The sequence below is a fragment of the Oratosquilla oratoria genome, chromosome 37 (genome assembly GCF_046742065.1).
Source record: "Oratosquilla oratoria isolate Oo_2021 chromosome 37, ASM4674206v1, whole genome shotgun sequence".
Classification (NCBI taxonomy): domain Eukaryota; kingdom Metazoa; phylum Arthropoda; class Malacostraca; order Stomatopoda; family Squillidae; genus Oratosquilla; species Oratosquilla oratoria.
In genome coordinates, this window is record NC_134813.1 from 30,595,365 (window position 1) to 30,619,202 (window position 23,838).

The 23,838-nt window shown below is 37.7% G+C and overlaps 1 protein-coding gene across 1 annotated transcript; it reads right to left on the bottom strand.

Moving 5' to 3' along the window:
* Window positions 1–12,636: 12,636 nt before the first annotated feature.
* Window positions 12,637–23,618, bottom strand: LOC143019414 (glutamate receptor ionotropic, kainate glr-3-like). Its single transcript, XM_076175050.1, has 12 exons — window positions 23,582–23,618; window positions 21,652–21,740; window positions 20,954–21,044; window positions 20,124–20,282; window positions 18,499–18,676; window positions 18,243–18,358; window positions 17,639–17,734; window positions 17,322–17,483; window positions 16,903–17,009; window positions 16,407–16,567; window positions 16,007–16,082; window positions 12,637–12,783 (listed from the first exon to the last, which is right to left on the bottom strand). Coding segments are annotated over exons 2-12 (1,227 nt in total). The 5' UTR covers window positions 21,732–21,740; window positions 23,582–23,618; the 3' UTR covers window positions 12,637–12,782.
* Window positions 23,619–23,838: the final 220 nt, after the last annotated feature.

Genomic DNA, 23,838 nt, shown 5'->3' on the forward strand with positions numbered 1-23,838 from the left:
GTGTGTGTGTGTGTGTGTGTGTGTGTGTGTGTGTGTGTGTGTGTGTGTGTGTGTGTGTGTGTGTGTGTGTACGTGTGTGCACACATGTATGCAGGTCTATGTGTACATTTTCTAAGGTTGACCTTACCTGAGGAAGGATGAGCATCGCCTTTAGGTTGGACTTGTAGACGGTGCCAAAAATGAGCGATGCCATGATCCAGACGAGTGCCAGGCCCCTCGATGGCACCCAGGAAGGCGCTGAATGGAATCGAAATAAGGGTGATGTAGCGATTTTTTGTTGAATATTTTTTACAACGATGATATCTATAGGTATTAATTCTCTCGCTCTCTCTCTCTCTCTCTCTCTCTCTCTCTCTCTCTCTCTCTCTCTCTCTCTCTCTCTCTCTCTCTCTCTCTCTCTCTCTCTCTCTCTCTCTCTCTCTCTCTCTCTTTCTCTCTCTCTCTCTCTCTCTTGCATTGCACCAACCATAAGTGACCAACAACAGGAACCTATCAATCCTGGTCCTGTGAGACGGACGTCGGAAAGGGTCATCTCCCCACCACTCGTTTTCGAAACCCATCACCGCCTTCACCTTCATCTGGAGGTGCTGCCCCAGGGGGCTGGCGTTCGGACTCAGGATTGAGCCCAAGATCTCTTAAACCACACTTATAAGCAGAACTGAGAACCGGCGACTGATCTCCTCTTCACACATTAGTCGGTGATATACACAGAAGAACGCCCACACAGCCCAAAGTCTCCTCTCAGAGAGATCTTCCTGGGCGTAGGCCAAGGACTGTTGCCGGATTTCATGGGGCTGCGGGTTTTCTAATTAGTGGAACTCAAGGCATCAGCTGCTACAACTCACACTGTCCCAGCAAGATCTCGTAGATCCACATCAAGAGTTTTCCGGCCTGTGAGGGGTAGCCTCTCCCGCCCTTCTTGGACGCCGTGCGCCTCGCCATGGACACCCCGTAGAAGCAGAAGAAAACGAAGAGCGCCGTCAGGAAGGTCGCCATCCAGCTCTGGAAGAAGAGAGCGAGGTCGAGAGCTCTCTGTTGCTCTTTTTTGAACTCTTTATCTATGTTTTTCGTTTGTTTATTTGTGCATTTTGTTTTGCTTTATTTTGCTTTCTCTTATTCTACCCTAACTTGTTTTATCATTATAATCATCATCATTTTTATGATATATGTGATTTAGATTAACTTTATTCGTCAGTACCCCAAAGGGATAGACAGGTAGTCCTACATGGGACCGTCAATTCTGAGTACTTACCACACTTCGATCTCAACAAAATGTCGATATCCTAATCCTTTTAGTCTGAAGAAGGTTAGGTTACACGAGGTTTGCCTAAGCCCACCATCAGTGGGTTAAAAAAATTCCTCAGACCCTGCATGGGCTTGAGGCTTAAGACGGGGCTTCTGAGACCCCGTGGGTGGCTTACCGTTGGGCTGAAGGGCTTATAGAAGCCCCTGAGGTCTGGCTCCGGCCGAGGGCGCGGGTAGAGGATGCGGTGCTCCACATACATGAAGGGGTAGGAGATGTCACCGGCCAGGAACCTCTCGTAGTCGAGACCGAAGGGGCCGAGACCGATGTCCACCTCCTGAAGAAGGAGAGCTGGAATGACTAAGGACTCGGGAGGATTCGAACTTACGAGAAACTGAGGTCTTACACTGATTAACATGTAAACAACGGCCATGTTTCTGAAGTGGGTTCTACACGATCAGTATTATTGCGCAATATTCCGTATTGTACAATATTATTGACGGTGTAGAGGTGGTATTGAAGAGCCACACGCGTTTGGCCTGTATATTTGAGGTCTTCAATATAGTGTGTCATTCTCCAGTACTACCCCTAAACCGTCAATAATATTGTGCAATACTGAATATTGCGCAATAATATTGATCGTGTAGGACCCGGTTTACACTGATTAACATGTAAACAATGGTGATCGTTCTTATATGAGGCACTCCGTGTCAGACGGGCGAAGACGCCAGCGGCTCTTGAATGCGTTTTCTTCGAGTCGCTTCATTTGGTCAAACATTGGACAGCGATAACTCAAAACATGGTTTTGGCGTCATCGCATGTCTGGTATGGAACACCTCATGTGTCATCTATATTTGTTAGGAATATTTTACTTAGAACAAAAACAAAAATAACGACTATTACTACTACTAATTATTATTATTATTATCATTATCATTGTTGTTGTTATTATTATTATTACTATTATTATTATTATTATTTCTATTATTATTATTATTATTATTATTATTATTATTATTATTATTATTGTTATTGTTATTGTTATTGTTATTATTTTTATTTTTATCATTTTTTTTATTTTTATTTTTATTTTTATTTTTATCATCATCATCATCATCATCATCATCATCATCATCATCATCATCATCATCATCATCATCATCATCATCATCATCATCATCATCATCATCATCATCATCATCATCATCATTAATTATTATTATTATTATTATTATTATTATTATTATTATTATTATTATTATTATTATTATTATTATTATTATTATTATTATTATTATTATTATTATTATCATTATTATTATTATTATTATTATTATTATTATTATTATTATTTTTATTATTATCATTATTATTATTATTATTATTATTATTATTATTATTATTATTATTATTATTATTATTATTATTATTATCATTTTCATTATTGTTATTATCATTATTATCATTATCATTATTATTGTTATTATTATTATTATCATTATTATTATTGTTGTTATTATTATTATCATTATCATTATCATTATCATTATTATTATTATTATTATCATTATCATTATTATCATTATTATTTTTCGATTGTGATCGACTACCCTTTTATATTTTTGTATCATTCTACTTTCATGAAGCCGAATACAAAAGTTAATTTATCATACTTTCTACTACAGTCTGCACAAAATTGAGGTTTTGTATTTATGCTGATTAAGGGGATGTGAACCTTGTATCTCTTAGGTATATAAGAGCTTATCTTAAGAGTGAGAATGATAATCTTCATCTCATTCGCGCTGCAATACTGCTTTTTATTGTTTCTTTTCTGCCATCACCTCTGCCAGACGAGCGTATACTGTCTTTACCCTTGGATCGATCCCGCCTGAAGTCACGAAGGCTATCGGAGTAAATGAGCCCTGATCCACATTCTGTATACTTTCCTCGTGCACCCTGATGTTTGCCATTCTCATTTCGGGAGTTGGACGCCTCAATAGTTAGGTTGTTGTAACAGGGGGGCCATTGGATCAAATATTCGTATGTCAAAGAAGGTCATTTGTCCCCGTGACCAGAAACCTCTTGCGCTGACGTCCACTCATGTTTCATCTGATGTGTTGGAAGGGCGGTGCCTGAAGTTCTCTCCTACTAAGGGTAGTAGTGTTGGTTCGATGGTCATATCCTTGCATACCTCCCGAAGTATTTGGGCAGTGAGATCCCTTATCTCGCCACGTCTCATGCAGATAAATCCACCCTGCTTGCATATCATCGCAAGGTTTGGATCAAATTGTGTACCACAGGAACATCCGTCAGGCAGCCTTTCCAGTAGCCATCCATAAATCAAGGGAATGGCATCTGTGAATTATCTTTTATTTAGGTTGAACCCCTTTGCCCTGATTGGTAATGTTGTCAGTCAATTGGACACCCCATCTTCCTGTGCCATTGCTATCTTTCTTTTCATATGATTCGATAGCTGATCTAATATAGTGCTAAGTTCCTCCTCCCTCACTTCCCTACCCTTTGATATGTTTCTTCTGATTTCTCTGATTTCCTCCACATTAGTCTCCTGTTGATCTTGTGGCACGATGTTGTTTGTCAGGGAGGACGCGAGTTTCAGGGAGTTTTGGTGTTCTATGTTGGCAAGGCTTAGTGGGTTTCAGATGCCTTACCTTCCCATTCTTGGTGGAAGTTCAATTAGTTTTCTTTCCTGTTCATTTGGTATACGTCCGTTGGAGATGGCCGGTATTAGCTCACTTCTGATGGTTTCTTCAAGAGGACTTAATTCGGTGTGAAGTTCGGTACCGTCCTTAGTTAACTTCACTTTACTACTACTACTACTACTACTACTACTACTACTACTACTACTACTACTACTACTACTACTACTACTACTACTACTACTTCTACTGCTACCTTTTTATAATTATTGTTATTATTATCAAAACGACCTCCATCCTCGTGGAACTGTGTGGTGAAAGTACAACTACTATTTCTACTACTACTACTACTACTACTGCTGCTACATTTTCATAATTATTATTATTATTATTATTAAAACGACCTCCATCTTCGTGGAACTGTGTGGTGAAAGTATTCAGGATCCGTCTCCTACAGACACAGTTCATTGGCCCCTCTCTCGCCAATGACTGTGGTCGACTACCCTTTTATATTTTTACTACTACTACTACTACTACCACTACTATTTTTAAAACGACCTCACTACTACTACTACTACTACTACTACTACTACTACTACTACTACTACTACTACTACTACTACTACTACTACTACTACTACTATTTTTTTTTTCTTTTAATTAATACGACCTCCATCCTATTGGAACTGTGTGGTGGAAGCAGCAGGGTCTGTCTACTACTACTACTACTACTACTACTACTACTACTACTACTACTACTACTACTACTACTACTACTACTACTACTACTACTACTACTACTACTACTACTACTACTACTACTACTACTACTACTACTACTACTACTACTACTACTACTACTACTACAGTACTACTACTACTACTACTACTACTACCACTACTTACGCTCCGGTTAACGAGGCCCATCATGCCGTTCCAAGATCCGTTCGGCTGGCGAACGCCCCACAACCCGTCGCCTTTGTGGACGACCTCGTAACTGAAAAACGGAATGTTACAACCTCGTAACTACAAGCGTAAAGTTACGACTATGCAGACCAGCTCGAAGTTAAAAGCTCTGTAACTAGGTATGTCCTTAAAACATAATAGTAAACTAAAATTAAAGAGTAAATAAATACACAGAGAAGTAAATTAATGAACATAAATTAATAAATTAGAATAGAAATAAACTAAAATGAAATAAATAAGTTATTTGATTAATTGAATTAAACAAAATTAGGCACAATGAAAAAGATAGTGAATGTACTAGTGAATAAGAACGAATACAAAACTTAATACTGAAACACACTACCTGTTGACACAAATTGATTATAGTATAGAAAACGTGCTGTTATCTAAACACACAAATCAAAATTAGATTAAAAGGAGAAATTATAAAGAATTATGATTATGAAATATAAAGATTTATTAACTAGCTTTAAAAAAATGCACAATTACCGAAACACATAAATCAATATTAGATTAATTGGAGAAATTATAAGAAAAATTATGATTAAAAAACATAACCATGAAAAAAAAAAGTGCAGTTACAAAACATACAATTCAAAATTAAAATAAAAGGACAAATTATAGAAAATAATAATGGTTGAATAACTAATTGTAAGAATTTATTAATTAGCTTTCGAGAAAATTCCTTCCTGTGCGATACTTTATTATCTTATTCTGGCTAGCGTTGTTTGATTCTATTGTGTATCATCAACTCTAAAAAAAATATTAATTTTATAGGTTTGTTCTGGTTACCAACAGCCGATTTAATTAAGTTTAGAAGAACATTTGCTCTAAAACAGATTTAACTGCCGTTAAGTGATTTCAATCAGCTGAGGGTAACCTGTAGCAGCCAAAAAAGGTCTTAATATAACCTGGCCATAAGAGCAGTTTTTGCTTACCAGTACTTGTGGCGTTGAATGAACATTTCGAGGATGTTTGCCATAATACCCTCCCACTTGCCGTTCCGGAGGTACACCAGAGGGGGCAGCTGCAAGAAAAGGGGGGGGGGGATGGGGTCTAAAAAAGGGGTTAAGGAATATGGAGGCAGAAGGGGGCAAGGTGGGTTTCCGTCCCCCCCCCTCCCCTGTTGACATTCATACTTTTTTATGGGATATTGTTTATTTAGATATTTAAGCTTTCTTGGATGTTCTGTAGGTTGATCTATCTAGGCACACACATACACATATATAGACACAGATACATATATATCTTTATGTACATACTAGACATAAATAAACGCATACATATGTATATACACGATGGAGTTTGTGTGCGTCAGTGTGTGTGTGTGTGTGTGTGTGTGTGTGTGTGTGTGTGTGTGTGTGTGTGTGTGTGTGTGTGTGTGTGTGTGTGTGTGTGTGTGTGTGTGTGTATTTACCTAGTTGTATTTACCTAGTTGTATTATACGGGAAGGGAGCTATGCTCGTGGTGACCCGTCTTTGTATTTCTCAGCATAAATTTTTTTCTTAAAATTTTGTATAGTGTTTGCACACGCTGTTTCGTTGTCTAATCTATTCCATGTATCTATCACTCTGTGTGGGAAGCTGTTCCTTTTTTCTTCTGTAACTATCTTTTTTTATTTTATTTTCGTGTCCTCTCGTTTTACCGTTGTCCCATACTAACAAGTCATCCCTATCTAAAACTTCCATTCCTTTCATTATCCTGTAGATAGTCAGGAGGTCACCTCTTTCTCTTCTCTGTTTCAAAGTGGGTAGTTCTAATTTGGACAGTCTTTGCTCATATATTAGTTTAGAAAGAGTTGGTTTGTGTGTGTGTGTGTATTACCTAGTTGTATTCTACGGTAGAGGGAGCTATGCTCGTGTGTCCCGTCTTTGTATCTCGCAACATCTAGTTTGTTCTTAAATTCGTGTATGGTGTGTGCGTGCATATATATGTGTATATACAGTATATATATATATATATATATATACATATATATATGTGTGTGTGTGTGTGTGTGTGTGTGTGTGTGTGTGTGTGTGTGTGTGTGTGTGTGTGTGTGTGTGTGTGTGTGTGTGTAAAAATACTTCTAATCCAGGCAAGACACCTCCTCCATGGCGATTTTGATGCAGCGTTTCTCTCCAGGACGGAACCACTCCATCGTCGCGTTGTTATCGTTCGGAGATTTCCACTTCACGGAGGTGCGCTGGAAGTAAACATCCACTTTAATTCCCGTTTATGTGCACTTAACGAAAAATAAATCTCGTGAAAAGTATTCTAGTGTGACATTAAAAAATATAAACTACCTTACCTTTCTTCCAAACTAGCCAAGTTGGAAATGTGTGCCAAATTCAATTGTCCTCCCATATACGAGGATATGTTGTTTATCTGCGCATGTTTTGAGACCTTTTAGTATTATTTATTACCAGAAATGCGAGTAAGAATCGAGCGTAAACAGAATCATAACATTTCGTATCATGAAAATGAATTTCTGACGATTTTCGTCAATTGAGCAATTGCTGCGCCAAAACGACGATGGAACACCAAAACTGACCGTGTTTGGCTTCCTCTTGTTTATTCTTTATTTTATTTTGCTTATTTTTATTTATTTTTTCATTTTGTTTTATTTTCTATTTTATTTATTTATTCTTTTTTAATTCATTTTATTTTTTATTTATTTATTTATCTATTTTGCTCTCCAAGCATATGAGGTATGAGTATATTGGACACACACACACCACACACACACACGCACGCACACACACACACACACACACACACACACACACACACACACACACACACACACACACACACACACACACACACACACACACACACACACACACATACATAGTCACCCAATCTGCAAGGCTAGGACAAAACACATTGACATATCCATTTACTGTTGAACACAAAATGGTAATCTGAAAATTTATTCCATTCATTGACGGTGTTATAATAATGATTCGATTAACATCGCGAACTCCCTTTATCAGGAGGCTGGGATGGTCTCCTTTACAGAGGACTTTGTATTGTAGAATTTAATTAGCCATGCTCTTGGTCCAACTCGCTAGTGGCAAGATTTGAGCTGTTGTCACCTCGACCTCCGCCGCAAGTAGTGACGCTCTAACTTGTTTCTATTCACTTCCATATCAAGTAGACATCCAGACAGTTTAAGACCATTATATCTGCTCTGATTAGTATGTAGCGCGAAAATATTTTCATTGTTGATTATATTAATTCATTCTAAAATCTTATAGTTTTGAAATGAGTTTCCCGAGTTTTATTTTTTTATTTTTTAAGAATTAGGTTTAAATACTTTTAAGTAGTTTCCGTATGTTTTGTTTCCTATACTTGAAATGAGTATTTTGACTCGCCCCTGTACTCTTTCCAAGTTATCAATGTCTAATAAGATGTGTACTGAAGAAGATTCAGTATCTGTTAATAAAATCCCACTTGTGTACATACTTCCAACAGCTAATCATAGCAGTGATGGATTGAGCATAAAGTTCGTGTATACTTATGTAACTCGAGCATATATATATATATATATATATATATATATATATATATATACATATATATATATATAATATATAATATAATATAATATATAATATAATATAAGAAATTGTGCTTAACTTATATCCCTCTTGATGGTCATGTTGGTTAAGTCACTGTCCATTTGGTACGTATCGGCTAGGTTCTAGTCCTCAGCCTGACAGCGTCTCACTCTCCAAATATGTTTATGACTTTTGAAGTCGAAAGATCGCAACAGCAACCCCAGAAAAAAGCGGCTGACAAAAGTCGGCTAACCCCACCAAGAATCTCTATTTTTATGTAAATCCATTAATATATTTTTTCTCAATGACGCTGCCATTGTATACACAATATCATCATCCTCGCTTCAAACACGGTTGGCAAACACATTTTTGTTCTCTCACAAGAAGAACATACAATTCACAAAAAAAAAAAAAAAAAAAAAAAAAAATATCTAGCAACTCACCTCATTATTTGATTCATGACTTGATATTACACAAATCCATATCCATACTTCGGGAGGTATTCCAGTGATGACGTCATAGGCGGTAGTGCGCTCGTTGCCGACAAAGGCCACGTTGAAATTCATCGACAATTTCGAGATAATTCATGAAGCTGACCGGCGCGGCGGTGCGCAATGGTTCCTCGGTGGACCGACGCCTCTGGCCGCTGATTAGGTCAGGGCCGGGCCAGCTTTTCACTGAAAGAGCTGCATTCAGAAACTCATCATTTTCAAGACCGCATAGCATATTAAGCAAAATAACTAATGTTTAGAATAAGAAAAATAAAATTAAAGAAAAAAGAACAGTTGGTATTAATGAATATTCTAAAGCAGAATTTTCACATGAAAATTTTGTTTGAAAAACAAAGTAACTCTTGGCGGGCCGAATGAAAACATTGGGCGGGCCACATGCGGCCCGCGGGCCATAGTTTGACCACCCCTGGATGACGTCATTCGCTTTACTGAGATTTTTACGACTTTCGTTTTTATTGTGGCTGCCGCCAAGGGATTTTATTCAGAATGTAAAAAGACTTGGTGCTGGAAATAAGAAATTTACGGGTCAATTGTAGAATCCCCCACCCCCCTCCGACACAGACACAAGCTTGGGGTGGAGATTGTACAATTGAATGCTGCTAGGGAAGACATTCTACAGTTGATTATGGCTCGTGATACATAACCTAACCTAACCTAACCTGACCTAACCTAACCTGACCTGACCTAACCTAACCTAACCTAACATTCTACAGTTGATTAATTATGGCTCGTAATACATAACCTAACCTGACCTAACCTGACCTAACCTAACCTAACATTCTACAGTTGATTAATTATGGCTCGTAATACATAACCTAACCTGACCTAACCTAACCTAACCTAACCTAACATTCTACAGTTGATTAATTATGGCTCGTAATACATAACCTAACCTGACCTAACCTGACCTAGCCTAACCTAATATTCTACAGTTGATTAATTATGGCTCGTAATACATAACCTGACCTAACCTAACCTAACCTGACCTAGCCTAACCTAATATTCTACAGTTGATTAATTATGGCTCGTAATACATAACCTAACCTGACCTAGCCTGACCAAAACTAACATTCTACATTTGATTATGGCTCGTGATACATAACCTAAGTTGACCTAACCTAACCTAACATTACGGCTTGTGATACATAAACTAAGCTGAACTAACCAGACCTAACCTAACCAAACCTAAACTAACCTATCCTAAAGTAGCCTATGTTAGTGTGAAGAGTCTACAGGTGATCAGTGTGTGTGTGGGGGAGGAGGGGGATATTACTATAATTGACCCGAATATGTATATGTATATAACCAGCGCTTTTATCCTTGAGAACAAGACCACACCGAAGAGGTCTCTCTCTCTCTCTCTCTCTCTCTCTCTCTCTCTCTCTCTCTCTCTCTCTCTCTCTCTCTCTCTCTCTCTCTCTCTCTCTCTCTCTCTCTCTCTCTCTCTCCAGTCATAAGATGCTGGGTGAGTCTGGTCAGTAGGGGTGTCGCTAGTCTTTAAAATATCATTATGCATGGGCCCAAAAAGAATACTAAAAGGTTGCTTCATCTAAGAGTTTAATTAAATGTTCACCTTACATTACAATGCAGAAAGTTACAGCACTTAGTTTCCAATTATATCTACTCATTAATCACAAAATCTTATTCAGTTTAATTTGTGTATATAAGTATATATATATGTATATATATATATATATATATATATATATATATATATATATATGTATATATATATATATATATATATATTATATATATATATATATATATATATATATATATATATATATATATATATATATCTGAATAGAATGACCAGTGACGGTGATGTCGATCAAATAATTCCAACTGTCGTCCCCGGTTCGAATCCGGTGACGACAGTCGGAATCATATATATATATATATATATATATATATATATATATATATATATATGTATATATGTATGTATGCATATGTATATATATTGCTGAAACCACGAGGAAATCACAGATCGGAATACTGACCGTTTTCGTCTATTTAAGACATTTTCAATGTACATAGTTACACAACAAAGTACAGCTTAAATACAGTAGTGTAGAGAACAGGAGAGGTCACTCAACATAAATACATAAGGATTGTCTTACCAAGGAATAAATATAATAGAAATAAGAAATAAAAGATGATGATGACAAGGAAAAAAATATTTCTTCGTGGTTTCAGCAAAATTCAAAATATCTTTATTCACGTGTTTTATGTGATTACTGTTGCATATATATATATATATATATATATATATATATATATATATATATATATACATGTATGTGCTAATAAGAACACGGGTATGTATATATATAATATATATATATATATATATATATATATATATATATATATATATATATATATATATATATATTAGATATTAGATGTTCTGATCGATGGAGTAATCTCTAATTTTGATTGCAATCCGTGTCGTGTAAGAAGAGTCCTGAAAATTGTGTTCTGGTCAGCACAGTGTAGGATTTCGAAGCCTGTAGTACGACCAGGTTCGAGTCCCGTAATTCCCAGTAGTTCATTTGCTAATCCTTTCTGGGGGAAAGAAAAATAAGTTAGTAAGCGTGGAACGCAAACAGAATTCTGAGTTTTAAGTGTTTTAAGTTTTAAGTGTTAAGAGAGTTTTAAGTATAGTTTAGAAATGTGAACAGCCATTGTTTACTAAATATTTCATGAAACAAGATGGAGATTGCTGCCATCCATACAAACATTCTTGTACGCACACATTCTTATACACATACCGTACATAGGCAAACATATATACATACAATCCATTCTTATACACATGCATAAAGTATACATATACAAACATTGAACATTTTTAGAAGCTCTACCATGGGATTCGAACCCTGACCCGTGCATCCATAATCACGAGGTCAAGACGCTAGCAACCATCACACGTAGCTCGGTTGCTAGCTTCTTGACCTCGTGATTATGGACGCACGGGTCAGGGTTCGAATCCCATGGCAAAGCTTCTAAAACTGTTCAATCTGTCTTTAATATACATATACAAATATCTATGCATTTATAAACGCATTCAAGGCGTATGTATACATGTATGTATGTATGCATTATGTAGCTCATGTCTATACATCACATGTACATATAAAAACTAATTATTGCATACATTGATATAAATCTTCACTGTCGACTACGTATTAGATGTGTGACATAAGTCGTGATCCATTCTGCCGAATAAGACTCGGTACATGCCCCTCTCTCTCTCTCTCTCTCTCTCTCTCTCTCTCTCTCTCTCTCTCTCTCTCTCTCTCTCTCTCTCTCTCTGTCTCTCTCTCTCTCTCTCTCTCTCTCTCTTATTTCCCATCTATGTGCGATTTGATTTTTTCTTCTTTTTTGTATATAATAAAGGAAGCTGTGTAGTACAATGAATATAACTTTTTAAGATTATATCAACGATGACAAGGAAAAAAATATTTCTTCGTGGTTTCAGCAAAATTCAAAATATCTTTATTCACGTGTTTTATGTGATTACTGTTGCATATGTATATATATATATATATATATATATATATATATATATATATATATACATGTATGTGCCAATAAGAACACGGGTATGTATATATATAATATATATATATATATATATATATATATATATATATATATGTATATATATATATATATTAGATATTAGATGTTCTGATCGATGGAGTAATCTCTAATTTTGATTGCAATCCGTGTCGCGTAAGAAGAGTCCTGAAAATTGTGTTCTGGTCAGCACAGTGTAGGATTTCGAAGCCTGTAGTACGACCAGGTTCGAGTCCCGTAATTCCCAGTAGTTCATTTGCTAATCCTTTCTGGGGAAAGAAAAATAAGTTAGTAAGCGTGGAACGCCAACAGAATTCTGAGTTTTAAGTGTTTTAAGTTTTAAGTGTTAAGAGAGTTTTAAGTATAGTTTAGAAATGTGAACAGCCATTGTTTACTAAATATTTCATGAAACAAGATGGAGATTGCTGCCATCCATACAAACATTCTTGTACACATACATTCTTATACACATACATAGGCAAACATATATACATACAATCCATTTTTATACACATGCATAAAGTATACATATACAAACATTGAACATTTTTAGAAGCTCTACCATGGGATTCGAGCCCTGACCCGTGCATCCATAATCACGAGGTCAAGACGCTAGCAACCATCACACGTAGCTCGGTTGCTAGCGTCTTGACCTCGTGATTATGGACGCACGGGTCAGGGTTCGAATCCCATGGCAAAGCTTCTAAAACTGCTCAATCTGTCTTTAATATACATATACAAACATCTATGCATTCATAAACTCATACAAGGCGTATGTATACATGTATGTATGTATGTATGCACTATGTAGGTTATGTCTATACAGCACATGTACATATAAAAACTAATTATTGCATGTATTGATATAAATCTTCATTGTGGACTACTTATTAGATGTGTGGCATAAGTCGTGATCCATTCTGCCGAATAAGACTCGGTACATGCCTATCTCTCTCTCTCTCTCTCTCTCTCTCTCTCTCTCTCTCTCTCTCTCTCTCTCTCTCTCTTATTTCCCATCTATGTGCGATTTGATTATTTATTTGTTGTATATAATAAACGAAGCTGTGTAGTACAATGAATATAACTTTTTTAGATTATAACAACGATTTAAGTAGATTCTATGACATGTGGCAACAGCGCTTTTTCCCCTTGGTGCCACGCTGATGTGTTATTGGGTGACAGGTGACAGTGACGATCCGATATTTGGTGGTCAAATTGGCAACGTCGCATTTGGAGGAAATTCCCGCTTCTGGCCCAACCTGAACGGACTTTTTGGAACGCAAGAACTATAGTAGACTATTTCTATTTTTTTTTTTTTTTTTTTTTTTTTTTTTTTTTTTTTTTTTTTTTTTTTTTTTTTTTTTTTTTTTTTTTTTTTTTTTTTTTTTTTTTTTGCTGGTGGTGTGATCGATGGCATGCTGGTCTCGCATTCGCTTACTTGTAGGTTCGAATCCCGCATTCCTCTCCGATACCTAGCAGTGACTGTTAGTTACCTGCCCCAGCAGTCCCCAGAACCCATAGAGCAAAGACGATGGGTTCGTCCGCAACTACTCAGAGTCTCCTGGTTTTGTAGTCTTAATGTGCGACTACAACACTGATGAAAAATGAACCTACGGTTCTTCGAAAGCCCTTTGATTAAGGATTTTTATACCCAAGCAGGGTCGTACACTGATTACGCTTAGGCCTACAGAATGAATCTGGTTGGAAAGTCCTTGAGTATGTGATGGTGACATATTGTATATTTCTGTGAGTTTTTTTTTTTTTTTTATTTTTTTTTTTTTTTTTTTTTTTTTTTTTTTTTTAATCGCAAATGCGGTTCATGCATGCTTTTCGCACCAACTCAAGGGTTGGCGTGGCTCAGTATTGCTATGGCCTCCCAAGCGTACGCACGTCTGCCTGTGCTGTGATAAATTTACTTTATAATTTACTGTGTGTGTGTTATTAACCGCCACCCTGTACAAGTAAGTCCATCTCTCTTAGAACGCTATGGTCATGTAAAATGACTTAGTGGTCAGTGTAGACATGTATATCATATCCAAGAATGATGACTTTGAAATGTTTGAGGCGTACACTACAGCAAGAGCCTCAGTTTCTGTAAAGATATAATTTTATTCTACTTTATTTAGTGTGCGACTGGCGTATGCAATGAGGCGGAGATGTTTTCCATGTTGTTGCATGATACTACACCTAAACCTGAATAGGATATATCAGTGTACACTCTGAAGGGAAATTTGAATCTTGGAAATGCTAGGACGGGCCACAGTTAAGGCCTTTTTGAGAACTGCAAATGCTCTATCATGATCAGGAGTTCAAGTGAAGGGAATATCTTTCTTTAGAAGAGAAGTGAAAGGCGTGGCTATACTAGCGTAGGGGCAGATGTGTTCTACTGAGGTAGGTTGAGAGAAATCAACGACTGCTTTGACCTAGTCGTTGGCCGTAGGGATACCATGTATATTTCCTCCTTAATTAAGGAACACTTCGTTAACTTCAGTTTAAGTCCTAACTTGGCCAGTCGAGAGAAAACAGCTTGTAGTGTTTGTATACGGTCTGAGACAGACTTCGAGGCAATGACAATACCAAGATAGATAAAGACGTTCTCATCAATTAGTCCGGCTAGGACTGTGTTCATGAGTTGTGTAAAAACAAAAGGGGCAGAAACAAGGCCCATGGCTAACCTTTTGAATTGAAAATGTCCAATTTGTGTGCTAAAGACTGTGAGAGGATGTGATTCAGGAGCAAGTGGGATTTCAAAATAGCCATATATGAGGTCGAGAGTGGTAAAAACAACATTGTTTTCACCGACGAAATGAAGTAGGTCTTGCAATACTGGGATCGGGTGACGATCTGGAACAGTTAATTTATTGAGGTCTCTGAAGTCAACAGGGAGGAAAGACCCATCTGATTTAGGAAATATGAAAAGAGGGAAGTTCCATTCTGAAATTGAAAATTTTATGATGTCTTGAGCAACCATGTCATCAGTGAGCGTGTTTAACACATTCCGTTGGCTATGAGGCATTTTGTATATAGGAATAAAAGGCGGGTGGGCATTTATTCTAAGGGGACTGTGATGTTGAATTAGATTGGTTACACCCGGGAGAGCAATAACGTGCCTGTAGTAATTGCAAAATGAGAATAAGCTTTCTTGTGCATCAGGGAAATCAAGTGAATTCAAACGTGATGCAAGAATGGGTTCACGTTGTGGATACACGACAGACATCAGAGGTGATGGTACAAACAGGAATAGTACTAAACTGGCTATCCATGATTTGAACTCGAGAAGGGTATACTAGAGAGTCACATATGTTTGTACATTTACCAAACTGGAGGGGAGCGTTAGTGTCATTGGCAACAAGCAAATGTGTATGACCATTCTTAGAAGTGGGTGTAGCCTTAATGTGCGACCAGAACACTAGTGCAGGCTCCTTAATTTCTTCTATTTGATGGGAAAGTCAAAATAAGAAATTATATATGTTCCAAGGACACCTGACGTACCATTCTCTGTTTTCCTCTCCCGATACTTTCCGGTTAATAACTTCAAACGCAAGCACTATGGCCGCCAGTATCATCCCTAGAAGAAATTAATAAAAAGAAAAAGTTAATTAACATCTGCCAAAGCCAAAAGAGCAAGTGATCCCTAACCGTCCTGCATACACACAACACTGGGTGTAATACAAAATAAATATTTGTCTGAGAGATTTGTAAAGGTGGTTTATTTGCCGTCGCGGACACAATAGGGCATCAAGATAAACGAAAAAGATTATTTGTTTATATTGTTTTGTTTATATGGTTACCTTTTTATTTATTTATCTATTTATTTATTTATTTACTTATTTACACTTTATCCCAGTCTTAGGAATGGCCTCACCGTGAACCAAACGGTACCTGGACTCACCTGCCGCGTAGAGAAGGAAGATCCCGTACATATCCTCGAGGGAAAGAGGCCTAAGGTCCACCTTCCTGTCAGTGGCTAAGGTGTTGAAGCAAATGCTGCCCCTTCGAAGGGCCTGATCCTCCCACCAGGCCATCAGACCGCCCTCGAAGACCGCCTGGACCCTGCCGCAGGGGAGGAGAACACCTGGTTCAGACAACTTCCCCTCGGGGGAAACTCTGAGAACATGCCCCAGGGAAACTCTGAGAACTCTTTAGCACGAAAAGGTCTCAGAGTACATGAAGGACGATGATGAGGAAGAAGAGCTAAATCAATATATATAAATAAAACAAAACTAAATGACTCAGCTCCACCACGGTTGGTGATCGACATGCCCTTCTAGTACCGGAACCAGTGACCTGACCTGAGCTGACCTGTGCTGGGAAGGTTGAATACGGGTAACCGTCCTACAAGCATTGTCATCTTTTTGAGTGACTTAAAACAACCGAGGACTACTTACACCCTGTTCACTTCGTCGACCAGAGGCGAGCCCTTAGGGAGGAGAATGACGCCCATAAAGAGCTTCAGGTAGCCCTCCCGGGTGGTCGCCTGTGAGCAGTCTTTCTCCTGAAGAAGTTTAGTTTAGTTTTGTTTTACTTTATTTATTTAACCTTTCATTGTGCATATGTTTGTGTGTTTACCTATCTATTTACTCATATCTTTTTCTTTATGTTTTTATTTATTTGTTCTGGTAACATTTGGAAATGATTACATTTTCTGAATATGAGGGGACAAACAAGGAGACATAACACATTCCCACACTATCAACCACGCCCAAATACATTTATACACACACACACACATACACACACGCACACACACACGTACACACACACACACACACACACACACACACACACACACACACACACACCTCACCTTGACGAATGCCATCTCCATCAAGGATTTGATGACTAAGGTGTTGGTCATGAAGGCGGCCTTCTCCTCCAGCAGCGTGAAGGCAATCGGGGTGAGGCTCCCCGAGAGAATACCTTTCTTCTTGTCGTAGGCTCGCCGGTACAGGGAACCCGGAGGGGCGTCCTGGGAACAAGAAGGGCGTGGCAGAAGTCTGGGGATCAGGTGTCTCATGGTTTATCTTTAACACACACACACACATACACACACACACACACACACACACACACACACACACACACACACACACACACACACACACACTTGTGGGATTTTCTTACCCGCAGGACCTGATGGATGACAGTGGAGCCCAAGATGTAATACTCGATGGAGTCCTGTTCAACCAGCTCCTCCACCGTGTCGAAGGGAATCGTGATCTGAAGAAGGCGGCCACGAAGTCATCAGCACAGTGGGAAAACACACACACACATGTGCATGTATATATATACAGTATATATGGGAGATTGGGTGCTAGGAGTAAAACAAAGATAATCCAGGAATTTATTTCCTCTAACATTTCGACCAATTTGGTCTTCTTCAGAGAGTTATCTACAGAAAGTTTATACATAGATGGAATTTATATCACTCTTCAGGGGTACTCGGTCAGGTTATATTGCCTGGGCGGTGATCAGTTGTCCCGTATTCCAACCGTCTCGTCGAGTATGCTGTATTATTCAACAGTAAATGTATTCAAGAAAACCTCCTCCCTTAATTTACTAACACACGCACACACACACACACACACACTTACACACACACACACACACACACACACACACACACACACACACACACACACACACACACACACACACACACACACCTAAGCCTTATGCTTCATGACCCTAGTGACGACGAGATCAACAGTAAGACATAAGAACTTGCCTTAGGGAGGATAAGCATCGCCTTCAAGTTGGACTTGTAAATGGTGGAGAGGATGAAGGAGAACATGATCCAGAGGAGAACCGTTCCAGACCCTTGGGAGGGCGTCCAGGACATGGCTGGAAAGTAACATAAGCAAAGGTTTTAGAAGTATTTTATTTTGCTGAAGAGTATACATGTTTGAGTATATTTAGAGTATACAAATGTATTGCATACTATACATGTAAGTATAGCTACCTTTGTGAGAGCGTTTACTTACATTGGCTCAATAGAATACCATAAGTCCACCTGATGATCCGCCCTCCTTCTTCAAGGATATTCGTGAACGTGGGTGGGTGTCCTTGAAGACGGTCGGACATGGCCAGTTTCGTTATGATGGCAATCGCGAAGAGACACAGGAACACAGCCAGTAAGGTCGAAAAAGTGACAACCCAGCTCTGTCATAAGGTAGAAAAAAAAATAGATCGCAAAGAAGAAAAAATGGCTAATTGGAAAGTTTTGCGTATTACATTGCTCTGTTCATTATTGTTATTATATTTTTGGGGGGTGGATTGGCCGAGGTCAGATGAAATCAGGCAACGCTTGGAAAAAGAAACACACACACACACACACACACACACACACACACACACACACACACACACACACACACACACACACACACACACACACACAACATAAAAACACGTAAGCGGATCAGAAGTGCTCCCCTAAACCAAAATGAATTATGGTGAAGTAGGTTTTGCTATGGGCGACCTCGGGGAAAAAATCATTACTAAAAAGAAAATGCGGTTTAAGATCAATCCACGGATCATAAAGACACTCCCTAACCCTCATTTAACTATTAGCGAATAGATGTCACTTAAACCAGGGCCTCTCAACCTGGAGTTCGCGAGACTGTATACTGGAGGTGCTGCGATGACTAGCGAAATATTACTTAAACATTTGAATCTATAGAGAGAGAAAATTACTGTTATAGAAGTGTGCGCCCTATCATGTTATCACAGTTTCAACCATTTGATATCCATTGCGGTACCATTGTATATCTAATTAGTTTTATTATATTGCCATTCTGTATTATGCGTCAGGTTAATGGAGGTACGGGTCGATGGTCTGGGGACTCGCGGGGTATGTAACGGGGAAAAGGTTGAGACCCCTTGACTTGAACGAATTTTGTAATGCATGTAATATTTCGAAAAGTTGCATATTGAAGAAAAAGTCCTCAAATTAGAAACTATCAAACCCTTCACTCTCAGTCAACCCTTAAATATTAATTTTGCTCAAACTCTCTCTCATAAAAAAAGTTATATTGAATAAGTATGTAAATAAATCAGTCCATGTCACAGTTCTAAAGAAAATAAGTTGGATAGTTTAGCTACTCCCAGTGAATACACAAGGGGTGTCGTACCCCTCTTTCCATTACACATTGTTCTTCATTTCCAACTTTAAACACGACCATCAGAGATGTTTTGGACACGTTGAAACGAGGATGACGAACCTGCGAAGAAGGCGATGACGGCCGAGGTTCAGGGAAGATGAAGCGTCGGGAGACAAAGAATGAGATGGAGAGACGTAACGAGATGTGACACGAGGAAACTACGAGTGCAAGAGGAGGATGCAATGGATAGGAACAAATGGATAAGGATAACTCGAACGGCCGACCCTGCAATACGATTTTTTTTTTTTTTTTTTTTTTTTTTTTAAGCAGGTTATATCCCTGCACGGGCTATAGTGTGGAAGCCCGTCCTCCTATAGACCAGCTGGTCTGAATTAAGGTCGTATGAAGAAGAAGATCAGACCGTGGCCCTCTTTTGATCCACTAAACTCTTACTTAGTATATATAATGATAAAAAAATATGTGAGTGAATAGAGAAGGCAACTTACTATAGGGCTAAAAGGTCGATAGAAGCCTCGAAGGTCAGGCTCGACCTGAGGTCGAGGATACATAATGCGATGGTCGATAAACATGAACGGATGAGACATGTCGGCCAACTGGGAACGATCATAGCTGACGCCAAAGGGTCCCAGGGCGATGTCCACTTCCTTCGAATCAGAATGAAAAAAAAGAGTAAATAGATAAATAAATTAAGACGTGGGAAAATAGATGAATGTGAGAAAAAATAGAATTAATAAATATACAAATGAACACGTAAACAGATGAAAGATAATGGCTAAAATTTAGACGAAAAAAAAATAGATATTAACTTTTTATCACCCAATCGGACACTTTCTGAAAGCTATCGGTACAGTCAGGAGAATAAGATCATGGACACTATGGTGTGTAGTAGTTATATTTTACAAAAAAAAAAAAAAAATTAATCACACATACAAGAATATATATATATATATATATATATATATATATATATATATTATATATTTTTTTTTTTTTTTTTTTTTTTCATGCGTAATTGAATTATTGTTTGTTTTTAAATTTGCCGACAGTGTTGTCGATGAATGATATTTTTTACACTGATGAATGGCTTAATCTCATTTGAATACCAACATGTCCTAACACTATCGAGTACCTTATTTATCATATATTTGACTAGCCAAGGACTATTAACGTAAACCCCAAACAAGATTAAGTTAAATTAGGTTTTTTTTTTTTTTTTTTTTTTTTTTTTTTTTTTTTTTTTTAGAATATAGAGGAAGAGATAAAGAGAGAGAGAGAGAGAGTAGAGAGGAGGGGGATCTTGGACCACTACACTCACTTTGCGATTAAGCATTCCCATCATGCCATTAAAGGAGCCGTTAGCCAGTCGTATTCCCCAGAGCCTATCGGCCGGGCGAACGAAGTTATAACTGCAAAATAAATTGTCACAGAATAAAGCAAGTTTACCCACTCAGCTGAGTAGAACCCATCTACTCATTCAGGGTTAGGTAAATTTACTCATAGATCACTCTAAAAATGTACATCAAATCTATTCTTGACAATACTTAAAAGAACGTATCTTAAGAAACGCAATTAATTCCTCTTGTTAAATGTTTATCAAGTTCTTTATCATGTCCTTGATCAATCTATTTCAAGCAAAACGTCGTATTAATAAAGACTTGTCGGCATCTGCCAAAGACATACAAAATGTATCTTATTCTGAAATTCACTCGCTCCGTTGTTTACTTTCAATAGGGAAGAATCGAAAGACGAGTTTGATCAATAGAAGGACAAAGACGGGACCTCACGAGCAATATATACACACACACACACACATATATATATATATATATATATATATATATATATATATATATATATATATATATACATATATATATATATATATATATATATACATCTACAAAAAATATATATATATAATACCCTCACGCACGGTTGCTGTCATTGTGAGGGACCGATTTCAAGGCAAAAGGGACTTTATGTTATGGGACCATGAGGGTGTTTTTTGCTCACCAGTACTTGAAGCGCTGCAGGAACATTTCGAAGAAATAGGTCATGATGCCATGCCACTTGTCACCTCGATACATCACCATAGGAGGAAACTGGGCAAGGAATTAAGAAACGCATAAGATGACAACATTTATATAAAATGGTCCATCCAGTCATTACCTGATTTTTGCAAGTCCCCAACTCGGAATGACCCGCCCTCTCCAATATTCACACCCGTACAAGCGTTACCAAAAGTTACCAAAAGTTACCAAGCGTTACCACTATGCCCGTCACACAACCAGGGATAAGCCCAAATGCATATGACTGTACCCAAGTCCTAGTACAAGTACTTAGGTATTTTTCAAGTACAGGTACAGTAATATTGTTGTGTACGTTCAAGTGCATGCCCTTGCAATTAAGTACAAATACTTTATGTGGTAAAAACAGTTCCAGTCACAGATTTCTTAGGGTACATAAATTAGTAGTTTTCGTATATACACATTGATGGGTACACTTAAAAGGTGGAATTCGGTATAGAAAATCAATAGAATTTTCACCTTTATCTTAGCACGTTACTGCTTTTGTCTCAGAGTTACAAAAGAACATATATTTTATGAATAACCTGAGTAAGTAATATTCCCTATGCTGCAAATATAAAAGACTATTCATATATTTCTCATATCAGTAATAATATTCAAATTTATGCAGAGTATAAGGGTAATTATCAGAGCACTAAAACTTGCCCCAGTTCTATATTAATATTTTATATTGAATTCTATATTCTATATTAAAATGTATATTAAACCCGGTAGTTTTATAACTAAAAATAACGGATAAGTGCATTTCTATCTACTAAGGGCTTTTTCCCCCTTATAAGAAAGGTAGTCAAGTCGAAATGAATGTACCAACTCCCACCCATTTCATTCCCACTTATTCCATTCCCATCCACCACCCTTCCACCCCCCTTCTCATCTTAGCTCCTCGTGGATGACGGGTCATATCTGTATCCTTCCCATTGCCTGGGTTAGAACAAAGGCAACAAGACACAGTACATCCACAGCAAGACGGTTTCACTAAATCGACGATTCCCTTCTCCGTCCCCTCATGCAGAAGAGAAGACGGTGAGAAATCCCTTCGGGCTGCATCAAAATATTATTCACACAAAACCACTCCTTACTCCCTCCCCCACATCCCCCGTCCTTCCCATCCTTGTATACATCATCTATACACAACCATTCTTCACTCACCCCTATCTTCTGCCTTTTCCCTTCCTTGATCAACAAATATCCCCCTCTTGTTTAAAGCCCTTTCCCCCATCCATCCACCTCATCCTTGGCCGTCCTCTCAAAAGCGGAACTATACAGGCACTCCTCCAGTCCTCCGGCACTCTACCCTGCCTAAGACACCCATTAAACAAATAAGTGCATTTACCCAATAGTATCATCACTAAGTTCGCTAGATTCTTTGTACACTATATATCTTTTGATTCAATACAATGTTCTTGTTTGTACTTGTATGTGCTTTTTAGATAATTTGGTTCTAAGTACAAGTACCATCGAATTTTTAAACTCCAAGTACAAGTACATGAAAATCTGTACTTAATCCAATTACGAGTTTATGTACTTGGACCCATCCCTTCATACAACAAAATCCTCACTCCACCAAACAAGCAACAAACTCCTCCATGAAGTCCTCACTCCAATCCTCATTGGTTCACCTCAAACTTCAACAACTAAGCCCCCTCCTTCACTCCATCCACACACAATCTTACACTCACGGCTCAGTAGAAATGAGATGGTCCTCATCTGAACCACCTGAGCATATTGCGAAGATAACACTACAACTATTTCCTCTTCGTCACAAAATCACCACCAAAGTAACCCAATCTCAAGAAGATAAGTAAATAAATGAAGGAATAAATAGATAATTAGATAAACTGGAGCTACTTAGGAACCTCTTCAATTGCCACTGTGAGGCATCGCCTCTCGCCGGGCCTTGACCACTCCATCAGAGTCGCCGAACTTCTTCAGTCAACCTGTGGATTGAAAAAGAAAAATATATTTGTATATATATATACATATATATATATATATATATATATATATATATATATATATATATATATATATATATATATATATATATAATTTGCAGAAATTTATATATATATATATATTTATATATAGAATAGTCAGAGTTGACAGAAACCTT

Bases quoted from the DNA above. Each gene is read 5' to 3' on its own strand.
- LOC143019414 (XM_076175050.1), bottom strand. From the start codon at position 21,731: ATGGTGATGTATCGAGGTGACAAGTGGCATGGCATCATGACCTATTTC. The intron at 16,568-16,902 runs GTAAGTAGTCCT...CCCCTGCGGCAG, and splicing joins GTCGACGAAGTGAACAGGGT to GGTCCAGGCGGTCTTCGAGG. The intron at 16,083-16,406 runs GTGAGTCCAGGT...AATTTCTTCTAG, and splicing joins CTTCCTTCTCTACGCGGCAG to GGATGATACTGGCGGCCATA.